General features: G+C 41.7%; 2 protein-coding genes across 8 annotated transcripts in view; one reads left to right on the top strand and one right to left on the bottom strand.

The window, feature by feature from the left end:
* Positions 1-4,428, bottom strand: part of MAEA (macrophage erythroblast attacher, E3 ubiquitin ligase) — a 55,037-nt gene extending 50,609 nt beyond the window's left edge. For 2 of the 5 annotated variants that reach the window (XM_074865549.1, XM_074865551.1), the window contains exon 1: positions 4,113-4,215. In XM_074865549.1, coding sequence (XP_074721650.1) covers positions 4,113-4,181 — 69 coding nt within the window. In that variant the 5' untranslated portion in view covers positions 4,182-4,215. Of the gene's footprint in view, positions 1-1,917; positions 1,935-4,112; positions 4,216-4,255 lie in introns of those variants that run through there. The other 3 variants (XM_074865550.1, XM_074865552.1, XM_074865553.1) reach the window with 3 other exon arrangements.
* A 566-nt stretch (positions 4,429-4,994) lies between these two features.
* The window catches only part of CTBP1 (C-terminal binding protein 1), a 248,124-nt gene continuing 237,365 nt past the window's right edge, over positions 4,995-15,753 (top strand). For 2 of the 3 annotated variants that reach the window (XM_074865541.1, XM_074865539.1), the window contains exon 1: positions 10,200-10,297. The gene's annotated coding sequence lies outside the window, so the exon portion shown is untranslated. Of the gene's footprint in view, positions 5,054-10,199; positions 10,298-15,753 lie in introns of those variants that run through there. The other variant, XM_074865540.1, reaches the window with a different exon arrangement.

Below are 15,753 nucleotides of genomic sequence, written 5' to 3'. Positions count from 1 at the left end.
ATGCAAAAAATTAATCTCGCATCTTTTCTGCTTCAGTGGCAAACAAAGTTGACCTGAACTGTTTGACATCTTCATTAATGACCTAGATAATGGGTCAGAGTGCACCTCCGAAGTTTGCAAATGATACAAAACTGGGAGGAGTTGTTAATATGCCAGATGGTTGTGTTGCCATTCAAAGGGACCTCAACAGGCTGGAGCAATGGGCAAACAAGAACCTCGTGAAATACAAAGAGCAATGCCAAGTCCTACACTTGGGAAGAAACAACCACATGCACCAGTACATGCTGGAGACCAACAGCTTGGAAAGCAGCTTTACAGAATAGAACCTGGGAGCCCTGGTGGACAAACTGCCCATGAGACAGGAATGAACCCTTGCAGCAAAGGTGGCCAACAGCACCCTGGGTTGTGTTAGGAAGAACATTGCCAGCGGGTCAAGGAAGGTGATCCCTCCCCTCTACTCAGCATGAGTTAGACCCATCCAAAGTGCTGTGTCCAGTTCTGGGCCTCCAATACAAGAGACATGGACATACTGGAGCACAGCAGAAGGACACAGAGATGGTAAAGAGATCAGAACATCTGACATATGAAGAGAGGTTGAAAGCACTGGGATTGTTTAACTTGAGAAGAACAGGCTTGGGGGAAGTCTTATCCATGTGTATAAATGCCTGATGGGGGGGGAAGTAAATAAGATGGAGCCAGACTACTCTCCGCAGTGTCCAGCCAAAAGGACAATAGGCCATGGGCACAAACTGAAATAAAAAAAAAATAAAATCTTTTGTTTACATAGAATTTTCTGTAAGTCCATAACAACAGTCAAACACTGAAACAGGTTTGCCTAGAGGGGCTGGTCTCCATCTTGGAGATAATCAAGAACAGTCTGGACACGGCCCTGAGCAACCTGCTCTAGCTGACCCTGCTTTGAGGAGGCATTGGACTCAACTGTCTACAGAGGTCCTTTCTAACCTTAGCTATTCTGTGATTCCGTGGACTCGGGATAGAAGCAACATATGCTTCATACAATCCTATCCTACTGTTCCCCTCTTTAGCAATCAGGTAAACATGGTATTTCCATGAGAAATTAATACCTTATTAAATCTGCTGCCAGTATTTCCCCTGCCACAGCTGTCAACAAAAGAAGCCAAACAGCAGCTCTGAGAAGGTGCTCAAGTATTCTGTGCTTCTAAAGCTCTTCTTTTGACCAGCTGTTTTTTAAAGCAGCCCAGATAACCCTAAACTGTTGCCAACAAACAGCCCAAATAAGAATATTTTCACAAGTGATTATCTCTGCTTTCAGGTCTTCCATCTTCCAGTTTTAGGGTCTTACTCCATATAGTTTGTTAGTTCAGTTTAATAATTATTCACACTTCCAAAGATATGGATGAATTATCTAGCTTCCTGTCATCACTTGTTTATTAGTGTTTCAGCAGAGAACTATGATAACAATGTTCACATTCATTCGTTTTTAAATTGCCAGCTTTCATGTTACATGCCCTCAGATGAGACTAGCATAATTCTCTATCAGTAGGCTTTTTTTTAAAAAAAAAAAGATTCCACAGCACTTTGGAGGAAGAATAGCTGGCAACCTTCTTGTCCTTGAGAAGGGAGAAGGGATTGGAGTGTGTGGGGGGATATTCAAGTATTATTTTGTACACTGAAATAGCTTCCCTAGATTCAGCTAAACTGTTGGAAGAATGGCTGAAGCATTTTCTCTCCTGCAGTAACCACAATTTAGCTATGGAAAAGGGATTTCCCTTTGCACTTTTAAGCACTCTTTCACATGAAAGGCACTCTGTGGAACATACTGTAACTGTAGAGCTATTACACAACTATTATCTGGTGATGTTGGCATGAGGAAGCTAGAGCGAGGAAACAGGAAGGATATAAATACAAGTCTACAGTCTTTTATACTTTACTCACATCAGGGAAAAATCACCAGTGTCCAGAGCTCCAAGGGAAATATCTGAGCTACTGCACTGGTGGACAAAATTAAGAAAATAAAAGTTATACTCATATTTCACACAGTGTTTGAATAATCTGGAAATAAAAATTCACAGAGTCTCAGTCCCACAGAAGCTTGTAGGCACCTGTCTCCTAATGAACAGAGTAAGATTTTATATCAACTTACTTCAGTAGACTTTAGCCTTAGTGTTATTTCTCCCTGCTGCTTTTTCACCTCCACCACTAAATGTTTTGATATATGACTCACAGCTAAGAACATTTAAGAGGATACGTTCAAAAGATTTGAGCAGACACTATTCTGGCAGGTTTTTTAAACAATGAAAAATGCTATTAAAGATTACAGGAACAACCCAGAAGTTGAATGGGTGCTGGGAAGAATCAATAAACATCACCTTTGCTAGGAAATTAAGTTTCAGTGTAAGGGTGTCTCACCCTCTTACTATTTAGTTTCCCAACTTTACAAACAACATTCCATTCTCTTATGTATATTTTTGTTAAGATTCTTCAGGGAGAAAGAATGCTTGCGGAAATAAAAGAATTAATCCAAAATATTCTCTACCTTTTAAATGGCTGGCACCTTGACAATTCATCTTAAGTCATTAGTAGCAAAACACTCACTGATCCTCACTGCCAGTAATTTTTCAGGAACATAACAAGCAAAGCTGTGATAACAACTGGAATACATCTAAAATGCAGTCTTAAAATGATCTTCTTAACTTTAAATGCCTTCACATTGTCTGGCTGTGGAAAGTGCTAGAGCATTCTTTACAGCTATTTTAAAATTTAAGCCTGATGCTGTCAGCTTTAAAGTACTTCACGATGATAGAAAGAAGCCTTCATATGTAAAATGGGAACCAACACTTTGTCCTTCTGTTTGTTGGATCTAAGTAGAAGCTAGGACAGTGGAGGACATGCACAAGAAGAACATGGCTAGAAAACCTGCAAAAGAAACACTGCCAAGAACACACAGTGTTCTCAGTGTGTGAAAGTGCAGCATGATCTTAGCACAAGAAAGTTTACTTTGCATAAACATCTTCTTTAGATGAAAAAATGTTGATACATTGACATAAGAGGTGTTTAAATAAGCATTTTGCAATAGAGATCCTTCTCCTAGCTCCTTGCCCTTTATTGCTATCAATGTGGTAGACCTACTGTATGTACAACACAAGACTTCAAACAAAGGTTTCCATTGATTCCTAAGAGCATCATCCTTCCAGTTCAACAGTTCTTAGAGGCGATGACCTTAACGCTCCGTACCGAGTCCTTCATTTGCTTTACAATACCTAGTTAAAGCCAAAGACCAGCTATGCAGTCTTGGGAAACTACCATCCTTCAGACAGACCCAGCACCTTAACGAACACTCCATGCTTTCACCAAACCGTAAGTATTTCGCTTATTCGTCTCTACAGGCCTCCAGCCTTTTCCAGTACGTTTGTCCCTTTTTATATTTTAAGCTCATCTCCATCTTCGGGGGACCAAGAAGCCAGGGAACCATATTCTACTACCACCTCCACTCCCTCCCCTTTAACACGTCTCCTAACAACGCCACGTAGATCCAGCTAATCATCCGGGATGAGCGTTCAAAGCAACCCTCGGTTTTCCTGAGCCATCACTCATACGCCCCTAAACCCTCTCCCCCAGCCCGACTCCGTCCCAGCCCTCTACCCCCCCTCCCCATCACCCTACGACCACAGTTTCGCCTTGCCACAAGGACCTGACTTCCCTCCCTCCTCGGCCAGCTCCTCCAGCTCTTAACGACCCTTTTTGTGTCCCCAGCGTGGCCCGGGGGCCTCCCCCTTCACCTCAGGGCACGGAGACACCCGGGGAAAGCAGCATATTCCAGGCACGTCCCTCACCCTCAGCGGAGGGGGAGGGGAAGAGGAGAAGCCGTAGCAGCATAAGCCGAGACGTCAAGCGGAGGAAAACGGGGACGGGCGGGCAATTGCGTGAGGGGAACCCCTCCCCACCCCAGCCCCAGCCCGCAGCCCCGGGGGCCTGAGGGGCTCCTGAGGCGAGGAGCAGGAAGGAAGGGGGGCCGGAGCGCCCGGCTCGCCAAGCCCTCATCTTCCCCCTCAGCGCTGCTCCGGCGGGACGCGAGCGGCTTTACCCCGCTTCTCCGTGCCGGGGGGAGAAGGGGGAGGCTCGGAACCCACCTTGAGAGTGGGATACTCCTGCACCTTCAAAGTCATTGAGAGCTGAGCAGCTGATTCCTGCACCGCCATCTTGGATTGGGCACCAACCTCCTCCCTCCGCCTCCCCCGCCCTCCCCCAGCCCCGACCGGAGGGAGCTACCTACAGCGCGCGCGGCATGACGGGCAATAAAGGCCTTCCTCCGCCCCATCCCTAATGGAGACGGGACGAACCAACGGCGCCGGCTCCTGAGCGCGGCCCGCCTCCCCGCCCCCTGCCGCCGCGGCGGCGTGGTACGCTCCGCGGGACGGTTGTGGCGGAAGAGCAACAGCGGGGCGAGAACCGCCAACCAATGAAAGCCGCCCTTTCGCACGTCCCGTTTGTGTGCGCTGACACCGCCTTAGAGCTTGAGAAGCGGCGCATGATTGGGCGGCGGTGTGGAAATGGGCGGGGCCTCCCGATGCGCGGACAAATCAAACGGAATTACGGCATTGAGATAGGCGGGGTTTTGTGGGTTTATGGACATACACCCAGCCAGCCGCGATAGAGAAGGCTTTCCTATCGCCCAATCAGAATCTCCGCTAGAGCTCAGTAGGCGGGACCTAAAAGTAAATTTTGATGGTGACTTAAAACGGCCGTTTTAACACCCCCCTGAGGTGTCCGGGAAGGGGGGGCGGGACGGGGGGCGGAGCCCGGAGGCGGTGCTGAGGAGCGCGCTTTGATGGGCAGGTTCACCAGCCAACGCTGTTGCGCCGCCGTGCTGACGGGCAGAGAACTGAGCGAATGGCTGACGAGTCTGGGGAAGGCGGGCGGGGCAGCGGCGGCGGCGGCCCGGCGTGTGGCTGTGTGTATATTGGCCGGGGAGGGGAGGGGGCCGCCCCTAGTAAGTTCCGTGGGGAGGAGAGAGTGAGTGAGAGTCAGTGAGGCGGAGGCGGCGGGAAGAGGTTTAAATAGCGGAGACAGCGTGAGTTCCCTTCCCCTCAGGTCCCTCTCTCCGGCACCGGGCCGCCCTCCCGTACTCGCCACCCCACTCCCTTAGCCGGGGCAGGTGGAGCTGCCCGGCGCGGTTTGCCTTCCCCAGCCCGCCAGGGAGCTGCCTGCCCTCAGCGCTGAGGGGAGGGGGGGGGGGGGGGCGGCCCCGAGCCGCTCTCTCGCCGCGGAGGGGAGGCCGCGGTGGGGCCCCGCTCCCGGGCGGGCCGGCGCTAAATTTCCGCGGCGAGACGAGGCGTGGGGCGGGAGCAGCTCCCTCAGCAGCCGGGCCGGTCTCGCCTTCCCCGCGGGGGAGGGGGGTGGGGAAGGGGGGTTGGCTCCCGTTGGGCCGTCGAGGAGCGCGCCCGGCCGGCAGGCAGCTTCTCCCGCCGGCCCCTCGCCCTCCTCCCCAGGGCGGGCTGCACCCTCCCGGGGGGGAGACGCCAACCCCCGCTACCCTCCCAGCCTCGCTGGGGAGGGGAGTGGAGCTGCTGCTGCTGCCCCCTCCCCACCTCACCTCACCGCCCGGTGCCCGAAGTACCGGCATGCGCTACAAGTTTAAAGCAGTGGTTTTCAACTGTTGGGGTTTTCCTTTTTCCCTCTTTTTTTTTTTTTTTTTTTAAATATTGGTTGGGTTTGCGGGCTCTCAGCTGTATCTGGAGGGAGCTGTGGATCTCTCTGGCCGGTGTAACGCTGGACTCAAAAGTCTTGCTGACCTCTTTTCAGTCCCTGAGAGTGGTCCCCGGGAGTTGCTGGGCCGTAAGGTGAAAAGCACTGGTTTAAATGAGCAATAATTCCTCTGCTGAGCATACGTGAATGTTTCCATATAAAACAAGGGGCCTGATCCTTCAGACTGCCTTTATTTGTGTGTCTGAAGGAATAAAAACACTCTTCAAGTATTAATCCTCTGGCTATTGACATAAAAGATACTTTTTTCATAATATGTAGAGGGCAGTGTCTCGAGATTCAACCGTAACATGTACCCTACATGAAGCTTCTCGCTGTGATTTGACCACCTTAGTGAGTGAGACAGAAGGCACTTTGTCAGACCTTGAAGCTATTAGGTCTGCAGCATAACAGTAAGAAAGTGGAAACGTACTGATCAGGAGCTGTACATGCAGTAATATAAACGTTCTTCTGTTGAAGTTGGTTGCAAAAGTTCTGTTTCTCGATGCAGGTGCTTGCCATTGCCAGCAGATATGTTTCAGGTAGTTGTGGTTTGAGGCTTTAAAGAGACCCCAAACCTGTATCCATTGATAATTGTGGTGGATTTTGCTGTCTTTTCTAAAGTTTGTGGTTGTATTCCTTCTGGTCTTTAGAAGACTGTAGAAAAACAAACACAACTATTTCCAGGACGATAAACCACATTTAACTTCTATGGTTTGAAGTAGCAAGTCATATTTAACAAGTGTGTTTCTTAAAATATTCGGTAACATTATTTATTTCCAACATGCGTAGGCCCCATTGCACTGACAGAGCATCTTCTATCCACCACAGTGGGCTGGTGGAAATAAAAGAAAACGTGTGAAGTCATGTAGTTGAGTGTTAGATCCTCTTCAGCTCTGGACTGCAAAGTATTTAACTTGTGTTTACTGCTTCCCTGGCATTCTGTCTGATACTGACCATAATCAGCAAATGTATGCCTAAACATAATTTGCCAAGCACACACCAGGTGCAAAGCCTTTGTTTAAAAAGTATATTCGTAAAAACATTTGTGTTAGTTACACCTGGGATTAACATTCGTGTCTAGACATGATCTTGGGGCCGGATTCTGCAAGAGGATTTGTCTAAGGAGGATTTTGACTCCATTAAGGCTCTGTGCAGGGAATGGTTCACTTGAGCTTGTCAAGTGAGGACTGAAAACTTAGCTCAATTGTTGCTGTATTTACAAACATAATTGGGTGGCACTGTAAATTCTTCATGTCATTCTTGTCTGTTTTAAATATTCTGTAGGCTAATACTTAGAAGGATATTTGCTGTTCAATATTCCCTGTCACTAATGTTACTGAACAGCTTGAACTTGGCATACTTTAACTCTTCAGGCTTGTGATGCTTATAGGGACTGAAGAAGTGTGACTTCAGTGTTATTTACCAAGTCATATATGCATGTGTCTGAAACACTTATTTGCAACAGATTTTTTTATATGTAATCTCTTAACGGTCCTCTCTGACAATACAGTAGCTAATGTAATGTAACACAAATATTCTGTGGGTACAGGTGGTGTGCTCAGACTGTGTCTGTCTTTAAACTGGAGAATTACTGGTGAAGGTTTGTCAGACATTAGTAGCCAAAGTTAAAGGGTTTGCTTAATGGAACAGATGGCCAAGCAACCATCATGTCAGAGAAAACAGCATGTATTCCGTGTATTCTTAGTTTAACACAAGAGGGAGCATGTCTAATCTTTAACCTTTAAATATTGCAAATTCAGAGAGGAAGCTTAAAGTGTTGAGTGTCAACTAATTTATGTTCTAGGCTCCATGTGCAAATATTGATACAACCTATGCATATTTCTGGCATGTTTTCAACTTTAGGTTGCAGCTGTTGATTTATAATATAAATGTTGGCATGATAAATGTGGAGATAAGAACTAAGCTAATGATCTTTTGAACTTGTTAAAATCTGTAGTTTCCAGCTGAATTTAACAAAATATTTATGGTTATTGTTATTCTTGGGTATGGTTATTCATATACAGAGGTTAAACTTTGTTCTTTAATATTAGGTTAATAAATGTCTTCTGCTTAACCTACCATACAAAGTTATAAAGCTGAGGCTTAATTTAATTAAATTTAGTTTAATTACCGATGCAACTTGCTTTTACAGTTCTTATAAATCCTATCACATTATTCTTAAGTAGGAGATACAAATTTGGATCTACTAAGAAGGTTTGTGTACTGTATCTTGTTTATTTTTCCTTGTCCCCTAGTGGTGTAAAAGGAAGAATAAAAATCAGCTTCCATTTTGTATTTCTTGGCATTGTTCAGTTGAATCATTATTAATGTTTGTCCTCATTTAGTATCTTATTAATGTGAATTAGCAGTTAGTTAAAATTAAGCAGTGTGTACAGAATACTCCAAACCTTTACTCCAAGACTTACTCATTTGACTGTATCTTAAAAGTATTTCCAATAGTCTTCCGCTTTGCTCCAGATTAATGATTAGAGGAAAACATCTGTCTACCGTTAAGCACTGCATGCAAATTGTGTGTCTTTCAAAAACAATACTCTGTATATTATTTGTTGGAGCAAAGCGGAAACCTTAGTGTTCTGCTTCCATGTGCTGAAGACTACTGCTGTGCATTGAGATTTTACTTCGTTTGCTTCTCTTTCCTCTTTGCGGACGTTATAACCTCAGTGCCAGGGTGTCAAAAGTGAATGTGTGTCACATCATCTCGTTGTTGCAGATGAGTCTGGTGTAAGACAGTGATATAAAGTCCTATGTTGGATCAGATAGGAGCACAGGCTGCACCACTGGCCAGAAGAACACTCTTCCCCTGAGCAGATGGGTGGTGATTGTACTGTCCATCTTATAATGGAGAAGTACAGGCCTTCACCATATTCTGGTGAGTTAAGATGTTTGTGAAATGTTTAGGACTTTACCTTTAATCTGTTATTTTTTTCTTCTGAATAGTCAGAGAAATTTTGGTATTTATTAACAATTACTGTGCACAGCATTAACAGAATAGGTGTTAATATCAAAGCAGCTGTCTTCAAAATATGCCAGGCAGCTACCTTTGTAAAACAGAAATGTGAGATGACCTATATAATATGAAAGTGTTATGACTTTTAGAAGATGAGGATGAGACAGTTCCTACTGGGGAAATTTTTGCTTTACTGATTTATTCACAACAGCCAAACATTTGGAATGATTGCTCCATTTCAGTGGATGCTACTTGACTTCATATGATACGTACTGTGGAGTCAGAAATTCCTAGAGAGCAGAGGGACATCTTTTGATGAACAAGTGTTGATATACTGAGTTTTGTAAGGATCAAATGAGCTGCCTGTTGTCTTGGCTATTCCGTATCAGCCAAAAGGGGCAAAACTTAAGCTTTGGTTTTCTTGCCCAGCAGACTTAGACCGGTTGCACAATTTTTACATTAAATGCATATTTTTACTTTAAAAGAAAGTTATAGTATGACCGTATCGCTCTTTCTTTGGTATTATAACTTTAAGTGTATAACTGAAAAGTGTACTAGTGTACCTGGTTTATGTAAATGAGCTGGAGAAGTTGGTGTCTTTATTTCTGTATCTGAGAGGAAATTACCCAAGAGTGTTAAAACTCAACAAACAAAGAAAAAAAGCCCCCACCAGCAAAACCCAGCGATTAACAACAGCAGGAGAGATTGCCCTGATGTGCCACAGTTTCGAGCGTCATTGTAAAGTAGGAATTGCAGATCGAACGCTTTGTTTCCTTATTTTAGCATGATTGTAAGGACACTTTCCTTATCAGGGGAAAATGTAGATGCACTCAGCAATTGAGGTTACAAAGTTGCCATAATGGATTAGAGTTGAGACCTCAGTAGAGGCCATTGTCTGTGCTGAATCAGCTGTGTGAGCAGACAATTTAATATCTCTGTTACTAATCTGGTACCTTTCAGGCAATGCATGCCTGTAGAAGTTATTTAGAAATTATCCCATGTTTACACAAACCGGTTTTCAGGTGTCAAAGTATTTATTAATTTGCCTTTATAAAGAAAAGGGAGGGGGGCAAAATTCACAATGTAGATCAAATTCTTGTGAAATCTCATTTCAAAAAGAACTGTATTTGCATAAAAATGGCATGTGGGACTTACTGATAAAGTGCACAGACTCCTGTAACTTTTTGAATGGTCTAAATGGATGTTTTAAAAGGCAAAGGGAACGGGGTTTACCTGTGAGTCATTTTTTAGCCATAAGCAATTTTATTTTTTTGCTTTCTGAGTTACAGCCCCCTGAAAAATGGGGGGGTTTAGAAAGAAAGTGCTGACACAGCCTTAACTACAGAGCAGTGCCCTGCGTGCTGCTGCAATAATTGTCCAGGCAGTGTTTTCTGCTTTCCTGCCATTGTGCTTTACATTTTTTTAATTCATTCCATTTTTAACTTTCTTGAAAGTTTGATATTATTTAAAGCCCACGGCGTGTGTGCAAAAGCCAGAGGAGTAAGGCTGTCAGAGTAGCATGGACTTGTTAATCTCAGCCTGATCTTGTCAGTAACAGCAGAGCAGAGGGAGAGGAACTCCGGCTGGGGCAGCGCTCCAAAGGTTTGTCTGTTATTTTTATACCTAAATTACGTCTTAGTAGCAAACTATTCAGTATGCGGAGCGTTGCTGGCGATCTGTAGATTCCGTAGTTGCGAATATGTGTGCGTTTAGCCGTGGTGTTTGTTTGCAAGAGAGGAGGAGGTTTGCCTCTGTGTGTATCGGAGAGAGCGAGTGTGTGTTACGATCGGGGAAACGCTGAAGAAGAAGAAACCCTGTTGGTTCTCCATGCAAATGACCGCTTTGGTTGTAACAAAAGCCTTGATGTTGGGCTTGGAAAAATGATCTGACAGTGTAACAACCCCAGGCCACTTTCGCCATGTTTTTGTTTATTCATGTTTCATTCCGTTTTCCGTAGCTATCTCGCAGATGTTTCCAATTTCACTGTTTGTTGTTTTGTTTTGGTTTGTTTTTTTTTTTTTTTTTACACCATTGAGCCTTTTCGGAGTTAGCAAGAAAATGTGTGAAAGAATGTTAACAAAACAGAGAGGTGTTGCAGATGTTTATACTTTAGTTCTTGCGTTGCGCCTGACGATACTGGCAAAAGGATACAGTGCATATGAAGGAACGTAAGAAGCATCTGTTTTAACTACCGAGCTTGTAATTTCGAAATGTGCCCATTGTAACTTGAATATTAACATAAACAGATGAAGTGAGCACGTTCCCGGTACAATGTAGCTAGTCGAGATCTCATTTGTTTGCTACTGTTTTCGAAAAGAAGGGGAAAAAAAAAAAAAAAAAAAAAGGCGAGTAACAGCAAGGAAAGGAATATCTGTGACACAACATGTATGCTCCAAGATAAACTCCTGCCATCTCGGAGTGCCTTTAAATATTTGAACAGCTTCTGTTAAGTCAAATAAAATTGGTTACCATGAGAAACAAAAAAGTCTAATAGAATAGTTGAGCACACTAATGGAAATCTGAATGTAAAATTGTTTCAGAATCATTCAAAGAATTGAATTAGACAGAAAATCTTTTTAGTAACAGTCATAGTAACACATTTAAACATTTTAGCTTTTGAGATCCTGGAAAACAACACACAGAGCACAGTAATAGCAGAGGTGGATGGTATGTTATCTTACAGTCGCATAAATTGAAATGTAATTGCCTACTAATGATATTAAAATCAGTCTGTTTTTAGAATTTTATGCTTGTTGAATGTGTTGAGGCATACACAAATAAAATCTGAAATCTTAAAGGACAATGATTCAATGTCCGGAGCCAGTGGTTAAATCGGATGTGGTAACTATGGTGAGAGGTAAAGTTACTTAGCTCCTCACAGACCATGCATATGTGGATTTCTTTTTGTATAATGGAGATTAAGGAGAAAAGGATTAGAAAATCTAAAGAGAAATTTTGAGCAGGAGACCTGTAGCCTTGCTGTGGGAATTAACACTGAGGAGGCTTTTAGAGCAGAGGCAGGGTGGAAGTAAACATTCTCTTGTAATATATTGATGATAATTCTAGAAAGGAATCTTTCTGGTTGGGAATATCAACAGCAGCTCACGCATACAGGAATGAAATCAATCCTCTCCATATTAAAATAATCCTCCTACTCCAACAAAACAACACCAGAACCCAGCATAGATTTTTACATTACCAAGTGACAGCATAAAATCAGGCAAAGTCTGATATTCTGAATTAACTCATTTTAGGTTCCTGCAGAATTAAGCAATATTGATTTATTTGGATTGCATAGCATTTCTATTTTTAAGCATGCATATGATGTGTATTTAGGACTTAATTTTTTTTAAACTTCAAATATGGTGGTCATGTGAAGTGGAAAATAAAATCAGAGCTTAGTGTTCTAGCTGGTAAATATTGGGGGAGTTTGAAATGCAGCCAGAGAGACTTTGACCATGTCTCTGATTTTTCTTGAGTTGAGAGAGGGTTCAGCATTGCCCTGAGCTTTTCAGGGAACAACTTCAGATTATGCTGATCAGCTCAGAGGGATATGGGAAGGATTGTCATTCTTGCACATAAATCATGTATTCTGAGAGAACCACCAGAGATACTGATTTGTGATTAGCTGTTTTGAATACTTAGGAAACAGAAAGGGGAGAGGTCAGGTTTAATTTCCAGTGTAGAGGGACCATTTCCCCCAAACAGTGAAAAGTACATTCACTATGACAGTGCAGAGACATCTTGGGGGTATGAGGTATGTTCTGCTTTCTAGTAATAGAGGTTAAAATGTACTGGGGTTTTGGCAATGTATTACAAACATCTTTAATAAAATATTTAAAAGTTTTGAGTCTCCCCTCTTCCCTGAACCCTGCCCAACATAGTGGTTGAGTCTTACGTGAAGTCTGCAAGGGGAACTAGTAGTTCAGCATAGTTTGGACACTTGGTGTTCAAAGTTTTAATGTGTTTATGGGTTTGCTAGGAAACACTTTTAGCTTTTTGTGGATCATGATCCCACACTTTCCTTTCTCAAGTGTTCTAAGTGTGTGTTATCAGATAACTGTTCAGGATACTGCATTCACTACTATGGTGCCACAGCATGGGTTAAACCTGTGAGTCGAATGTACGCTTTTGGACTTGAGGCAAAATGATAAGTAGTAGACCCAACAGCAGTATAATTCATTACAAATTGTTTCCACAATAGAAATAATCAACTCAGAATTTATTGATTTTTGTTTTTAAATTGTAATTTCTTGAGAAGTGTTAAAAACTCACTTAATTGTATTTCGCCCTAATGGAGAGAAAGAGGAGGAAAAGGAATTTCATTGCTGCTGTTAGTGGACAATATTTTGCTTTTTTTCCTATTGTTGCAGTTGACATTTGTATGGAATGGTACATCGTTATTGCATTAATAATGGATTATTATTTCAGATGTAAATTTTTATTTATATAAAGATTGCTACTTTAGATTGAAGCAGAAAGCTTCCATAAACTAGAGCAAAATTCAGATATAGCTATTGATGCGTGACAATTCATTTCATTGTTCAATGTATTTTGAAATTGTTGTATCATCCTTTATTAGGATGTATTATATTTAAAAGCGATAAACCTGATATTTCAGGCACAGGATACAATCTAATGGATAGGAATAGTGGAATTGGAGCAAATAGTGTTTTCCTTGCTTTGCTATTGGATTAGGGCAAGTCAATTCACCTTTCTTTTTCTATTTTCCATTTATGGGAAGGGGAACAATGGTCATTCCTTTTTAAAGTATTTCAATATCTACTGATGAAATTTCAAGGCAAGCAATATTTGTCTTACAGCAGCACACATGACCAATGGATGGTGGATACTCACATGATATTTGCATCAAAAGTCATACAACATTATAAAAACTAAATCACTAGTAGTTTGGTAATAAATTGTTTCCAGAAAAAAGCTCAGGGATAGTGCTGATGAGGTATTTCCAGACTGTTGTTGCTAATTGAGAAGTTTTTTAGGTGGCTGAATATCAGCTGGCTGGTTAGTACCTTGATATTGAGTACTGACAGTTTATCAATCTCTGTTTTAAAATTTTAAACAAAAGATGGACCTTCCTTGACTTGTTCACGTGTGCTGTTGGGATTCAGGCAGAAGTGTAGTTTTAGGAGCATCTTAGGATGTTGAAAAAAAGAGCCCTCCATTTCCCCATTGAGACTATTTACATTCCTATCAGAGAACCTCTGGCCTTCTCGATGAAATTTGTAGATTGCAAAACCAAGAAATGTGAGATTGAGAATTCCAGTGCAAACAGCTATGTTTGTGCTCAATCTCAAATAACTGAATAGTTTCAGTTAAATCACTGGATCTACTCAAGTGAATAAGGGTTTTCAGGATTAAAGTTTACAGTATTTATCTTGTTCTTTTTGTGCATGGTCATGGAAGTTCTCCAATGCAATACGAAGTCTGAAGAGTTCTAAGATCTTTGAGAGATGATTCTTGCTCAATTTACACATCATATGAAGCTATGTAAATTCTTTTCAGGTGCAGTGTAGTATATGGGATAGCTTAATGCTTAAGAAGTGTGAAAATAGGTTTAGAAAGAATTAGAATGGACTGTCAGCCTGTAGAGATTATTCATCACAGTTCACAACAAGGCTTATCATTTGTGACTTGCCAAGGACTGATCAGTTTAATCAATTGCCAGAGAGGAGCAGTTAAATATTAAATTTGATGGTAAAATTTAAGAAATCGTAGTTTGAAGTACAAATTACACCTTAGATTTCCAGACTTTCCTTCATGTGTTACCCTGCTTCAATTATCTACTTTTATTTGTATCTTTATAAGAAATCATAGTTTGAAGTACAAATTACATCTTAGATTTCCAGATTTTCCTTCATGTGTTACTTTGCTTCAATTATCTACTTGTATTTGTATATAGATAGAAGAGTCAGTATTTTGTTACTGAAAATGGTCATTTGCTGTTTTCTGTTCTTGGCTATGGTGGAAACAACCCCAAACACTTTTAAAAATATACTCTTATTTTGTTCAACGAACAAGATTTTATTTTAAAAATAACTTTATAATCTTAAAACCAAATTTCTCCCAACAGTTTTCCATTTGACGGGAATATTTTTCTTCATCTGGAGAAGAAGCCAATATGGCTTAGTTTGTAAAATTTGTTTATACAATGGTATTTTCTGTCCACACAGTGCCTGGAATATGTCTTAGCATATAAATAATAGGATAAATGAAAGTTTTTGTATCCAAACAGCTTCTGTTTATATTTCTCAGTAAGAAGTGTATGTTGTGTGTGTGGAGAAGGATTCTTTTAGATTTGAGAAACTGAGTGCGTGCTCTATCTAGTAAATTATGTAATTTGTTAGCTTGGTAAATTTTAAAGCATCAACTACATGACAGTTTCCCTTTAGAAGAGTAAAGATTAGGTGGGGTTTCTCTGGAAATCATTATAACTATAACTATGTTGTTAATGTATTTCTCTACCTTTCTCAGATGACTGCTTGGGTTTTGTAGAGGAAAGTTAACCTGTGAGAATGGCATGAATTGGTAATACCTAGGCAAATTGGAGTATCTTCCCTGCCTTTTGAAAGGAAATAATGTCGGTTTGAAGGCTTTTGCATGCCTTTTTTGTAGATACTTCATCATTTCCCTGCTTTGCTTCCTGATACACCTCCAGAAGGAGCATGGCATGACATTTTCTTGTATATCCTCTTAAATTGTAAAATGTATGTGTACAGTCTCTTCTTTTTTTTGGAACTTTGTTTATGCTGCACTGTTACAGACAAGTAGAAATAGAAGTTGATATTTAAAGAGTATTTTTTTCTAAGTACTTTTAAGCATAGTATCTTTTGGAGCATTCACTCTTCTTTTAGCCTCTATTTCTGCAGTGAGGGAGTGATATCAGTGTCATAGTCATTCCTTGTAAGCGATGTGAATTTGATCTAATGCAGTTAGTATATCATTTCTCAGACACTCTGGTACAAATAGATACGAAAAACAAAGTCCATGATATCCTTCAATGTGAGTTGAGAGAAAAGGTGACCAGTGGAGTTCAGACT

Source organism: Strix uralensis, chromosome 4, assembly GCF_047716275.1.
Source record: "Strix uralensis isolate ZFMK-TIS-50842 chromosome 4, bStrUra1, whole genome shotgun sequence".
Classification (NCBI taxonomy): Eukaryota; Metazoa; Chordata; class Aves; order Strigiformes; family Strigidae; genus Strix; species Strix uralensis.
The sequence above is the reverse complement of the archived record's forward strand: the minus strand, read 5'-3'. Positions and strand labels throughout refer to the sequence as shown.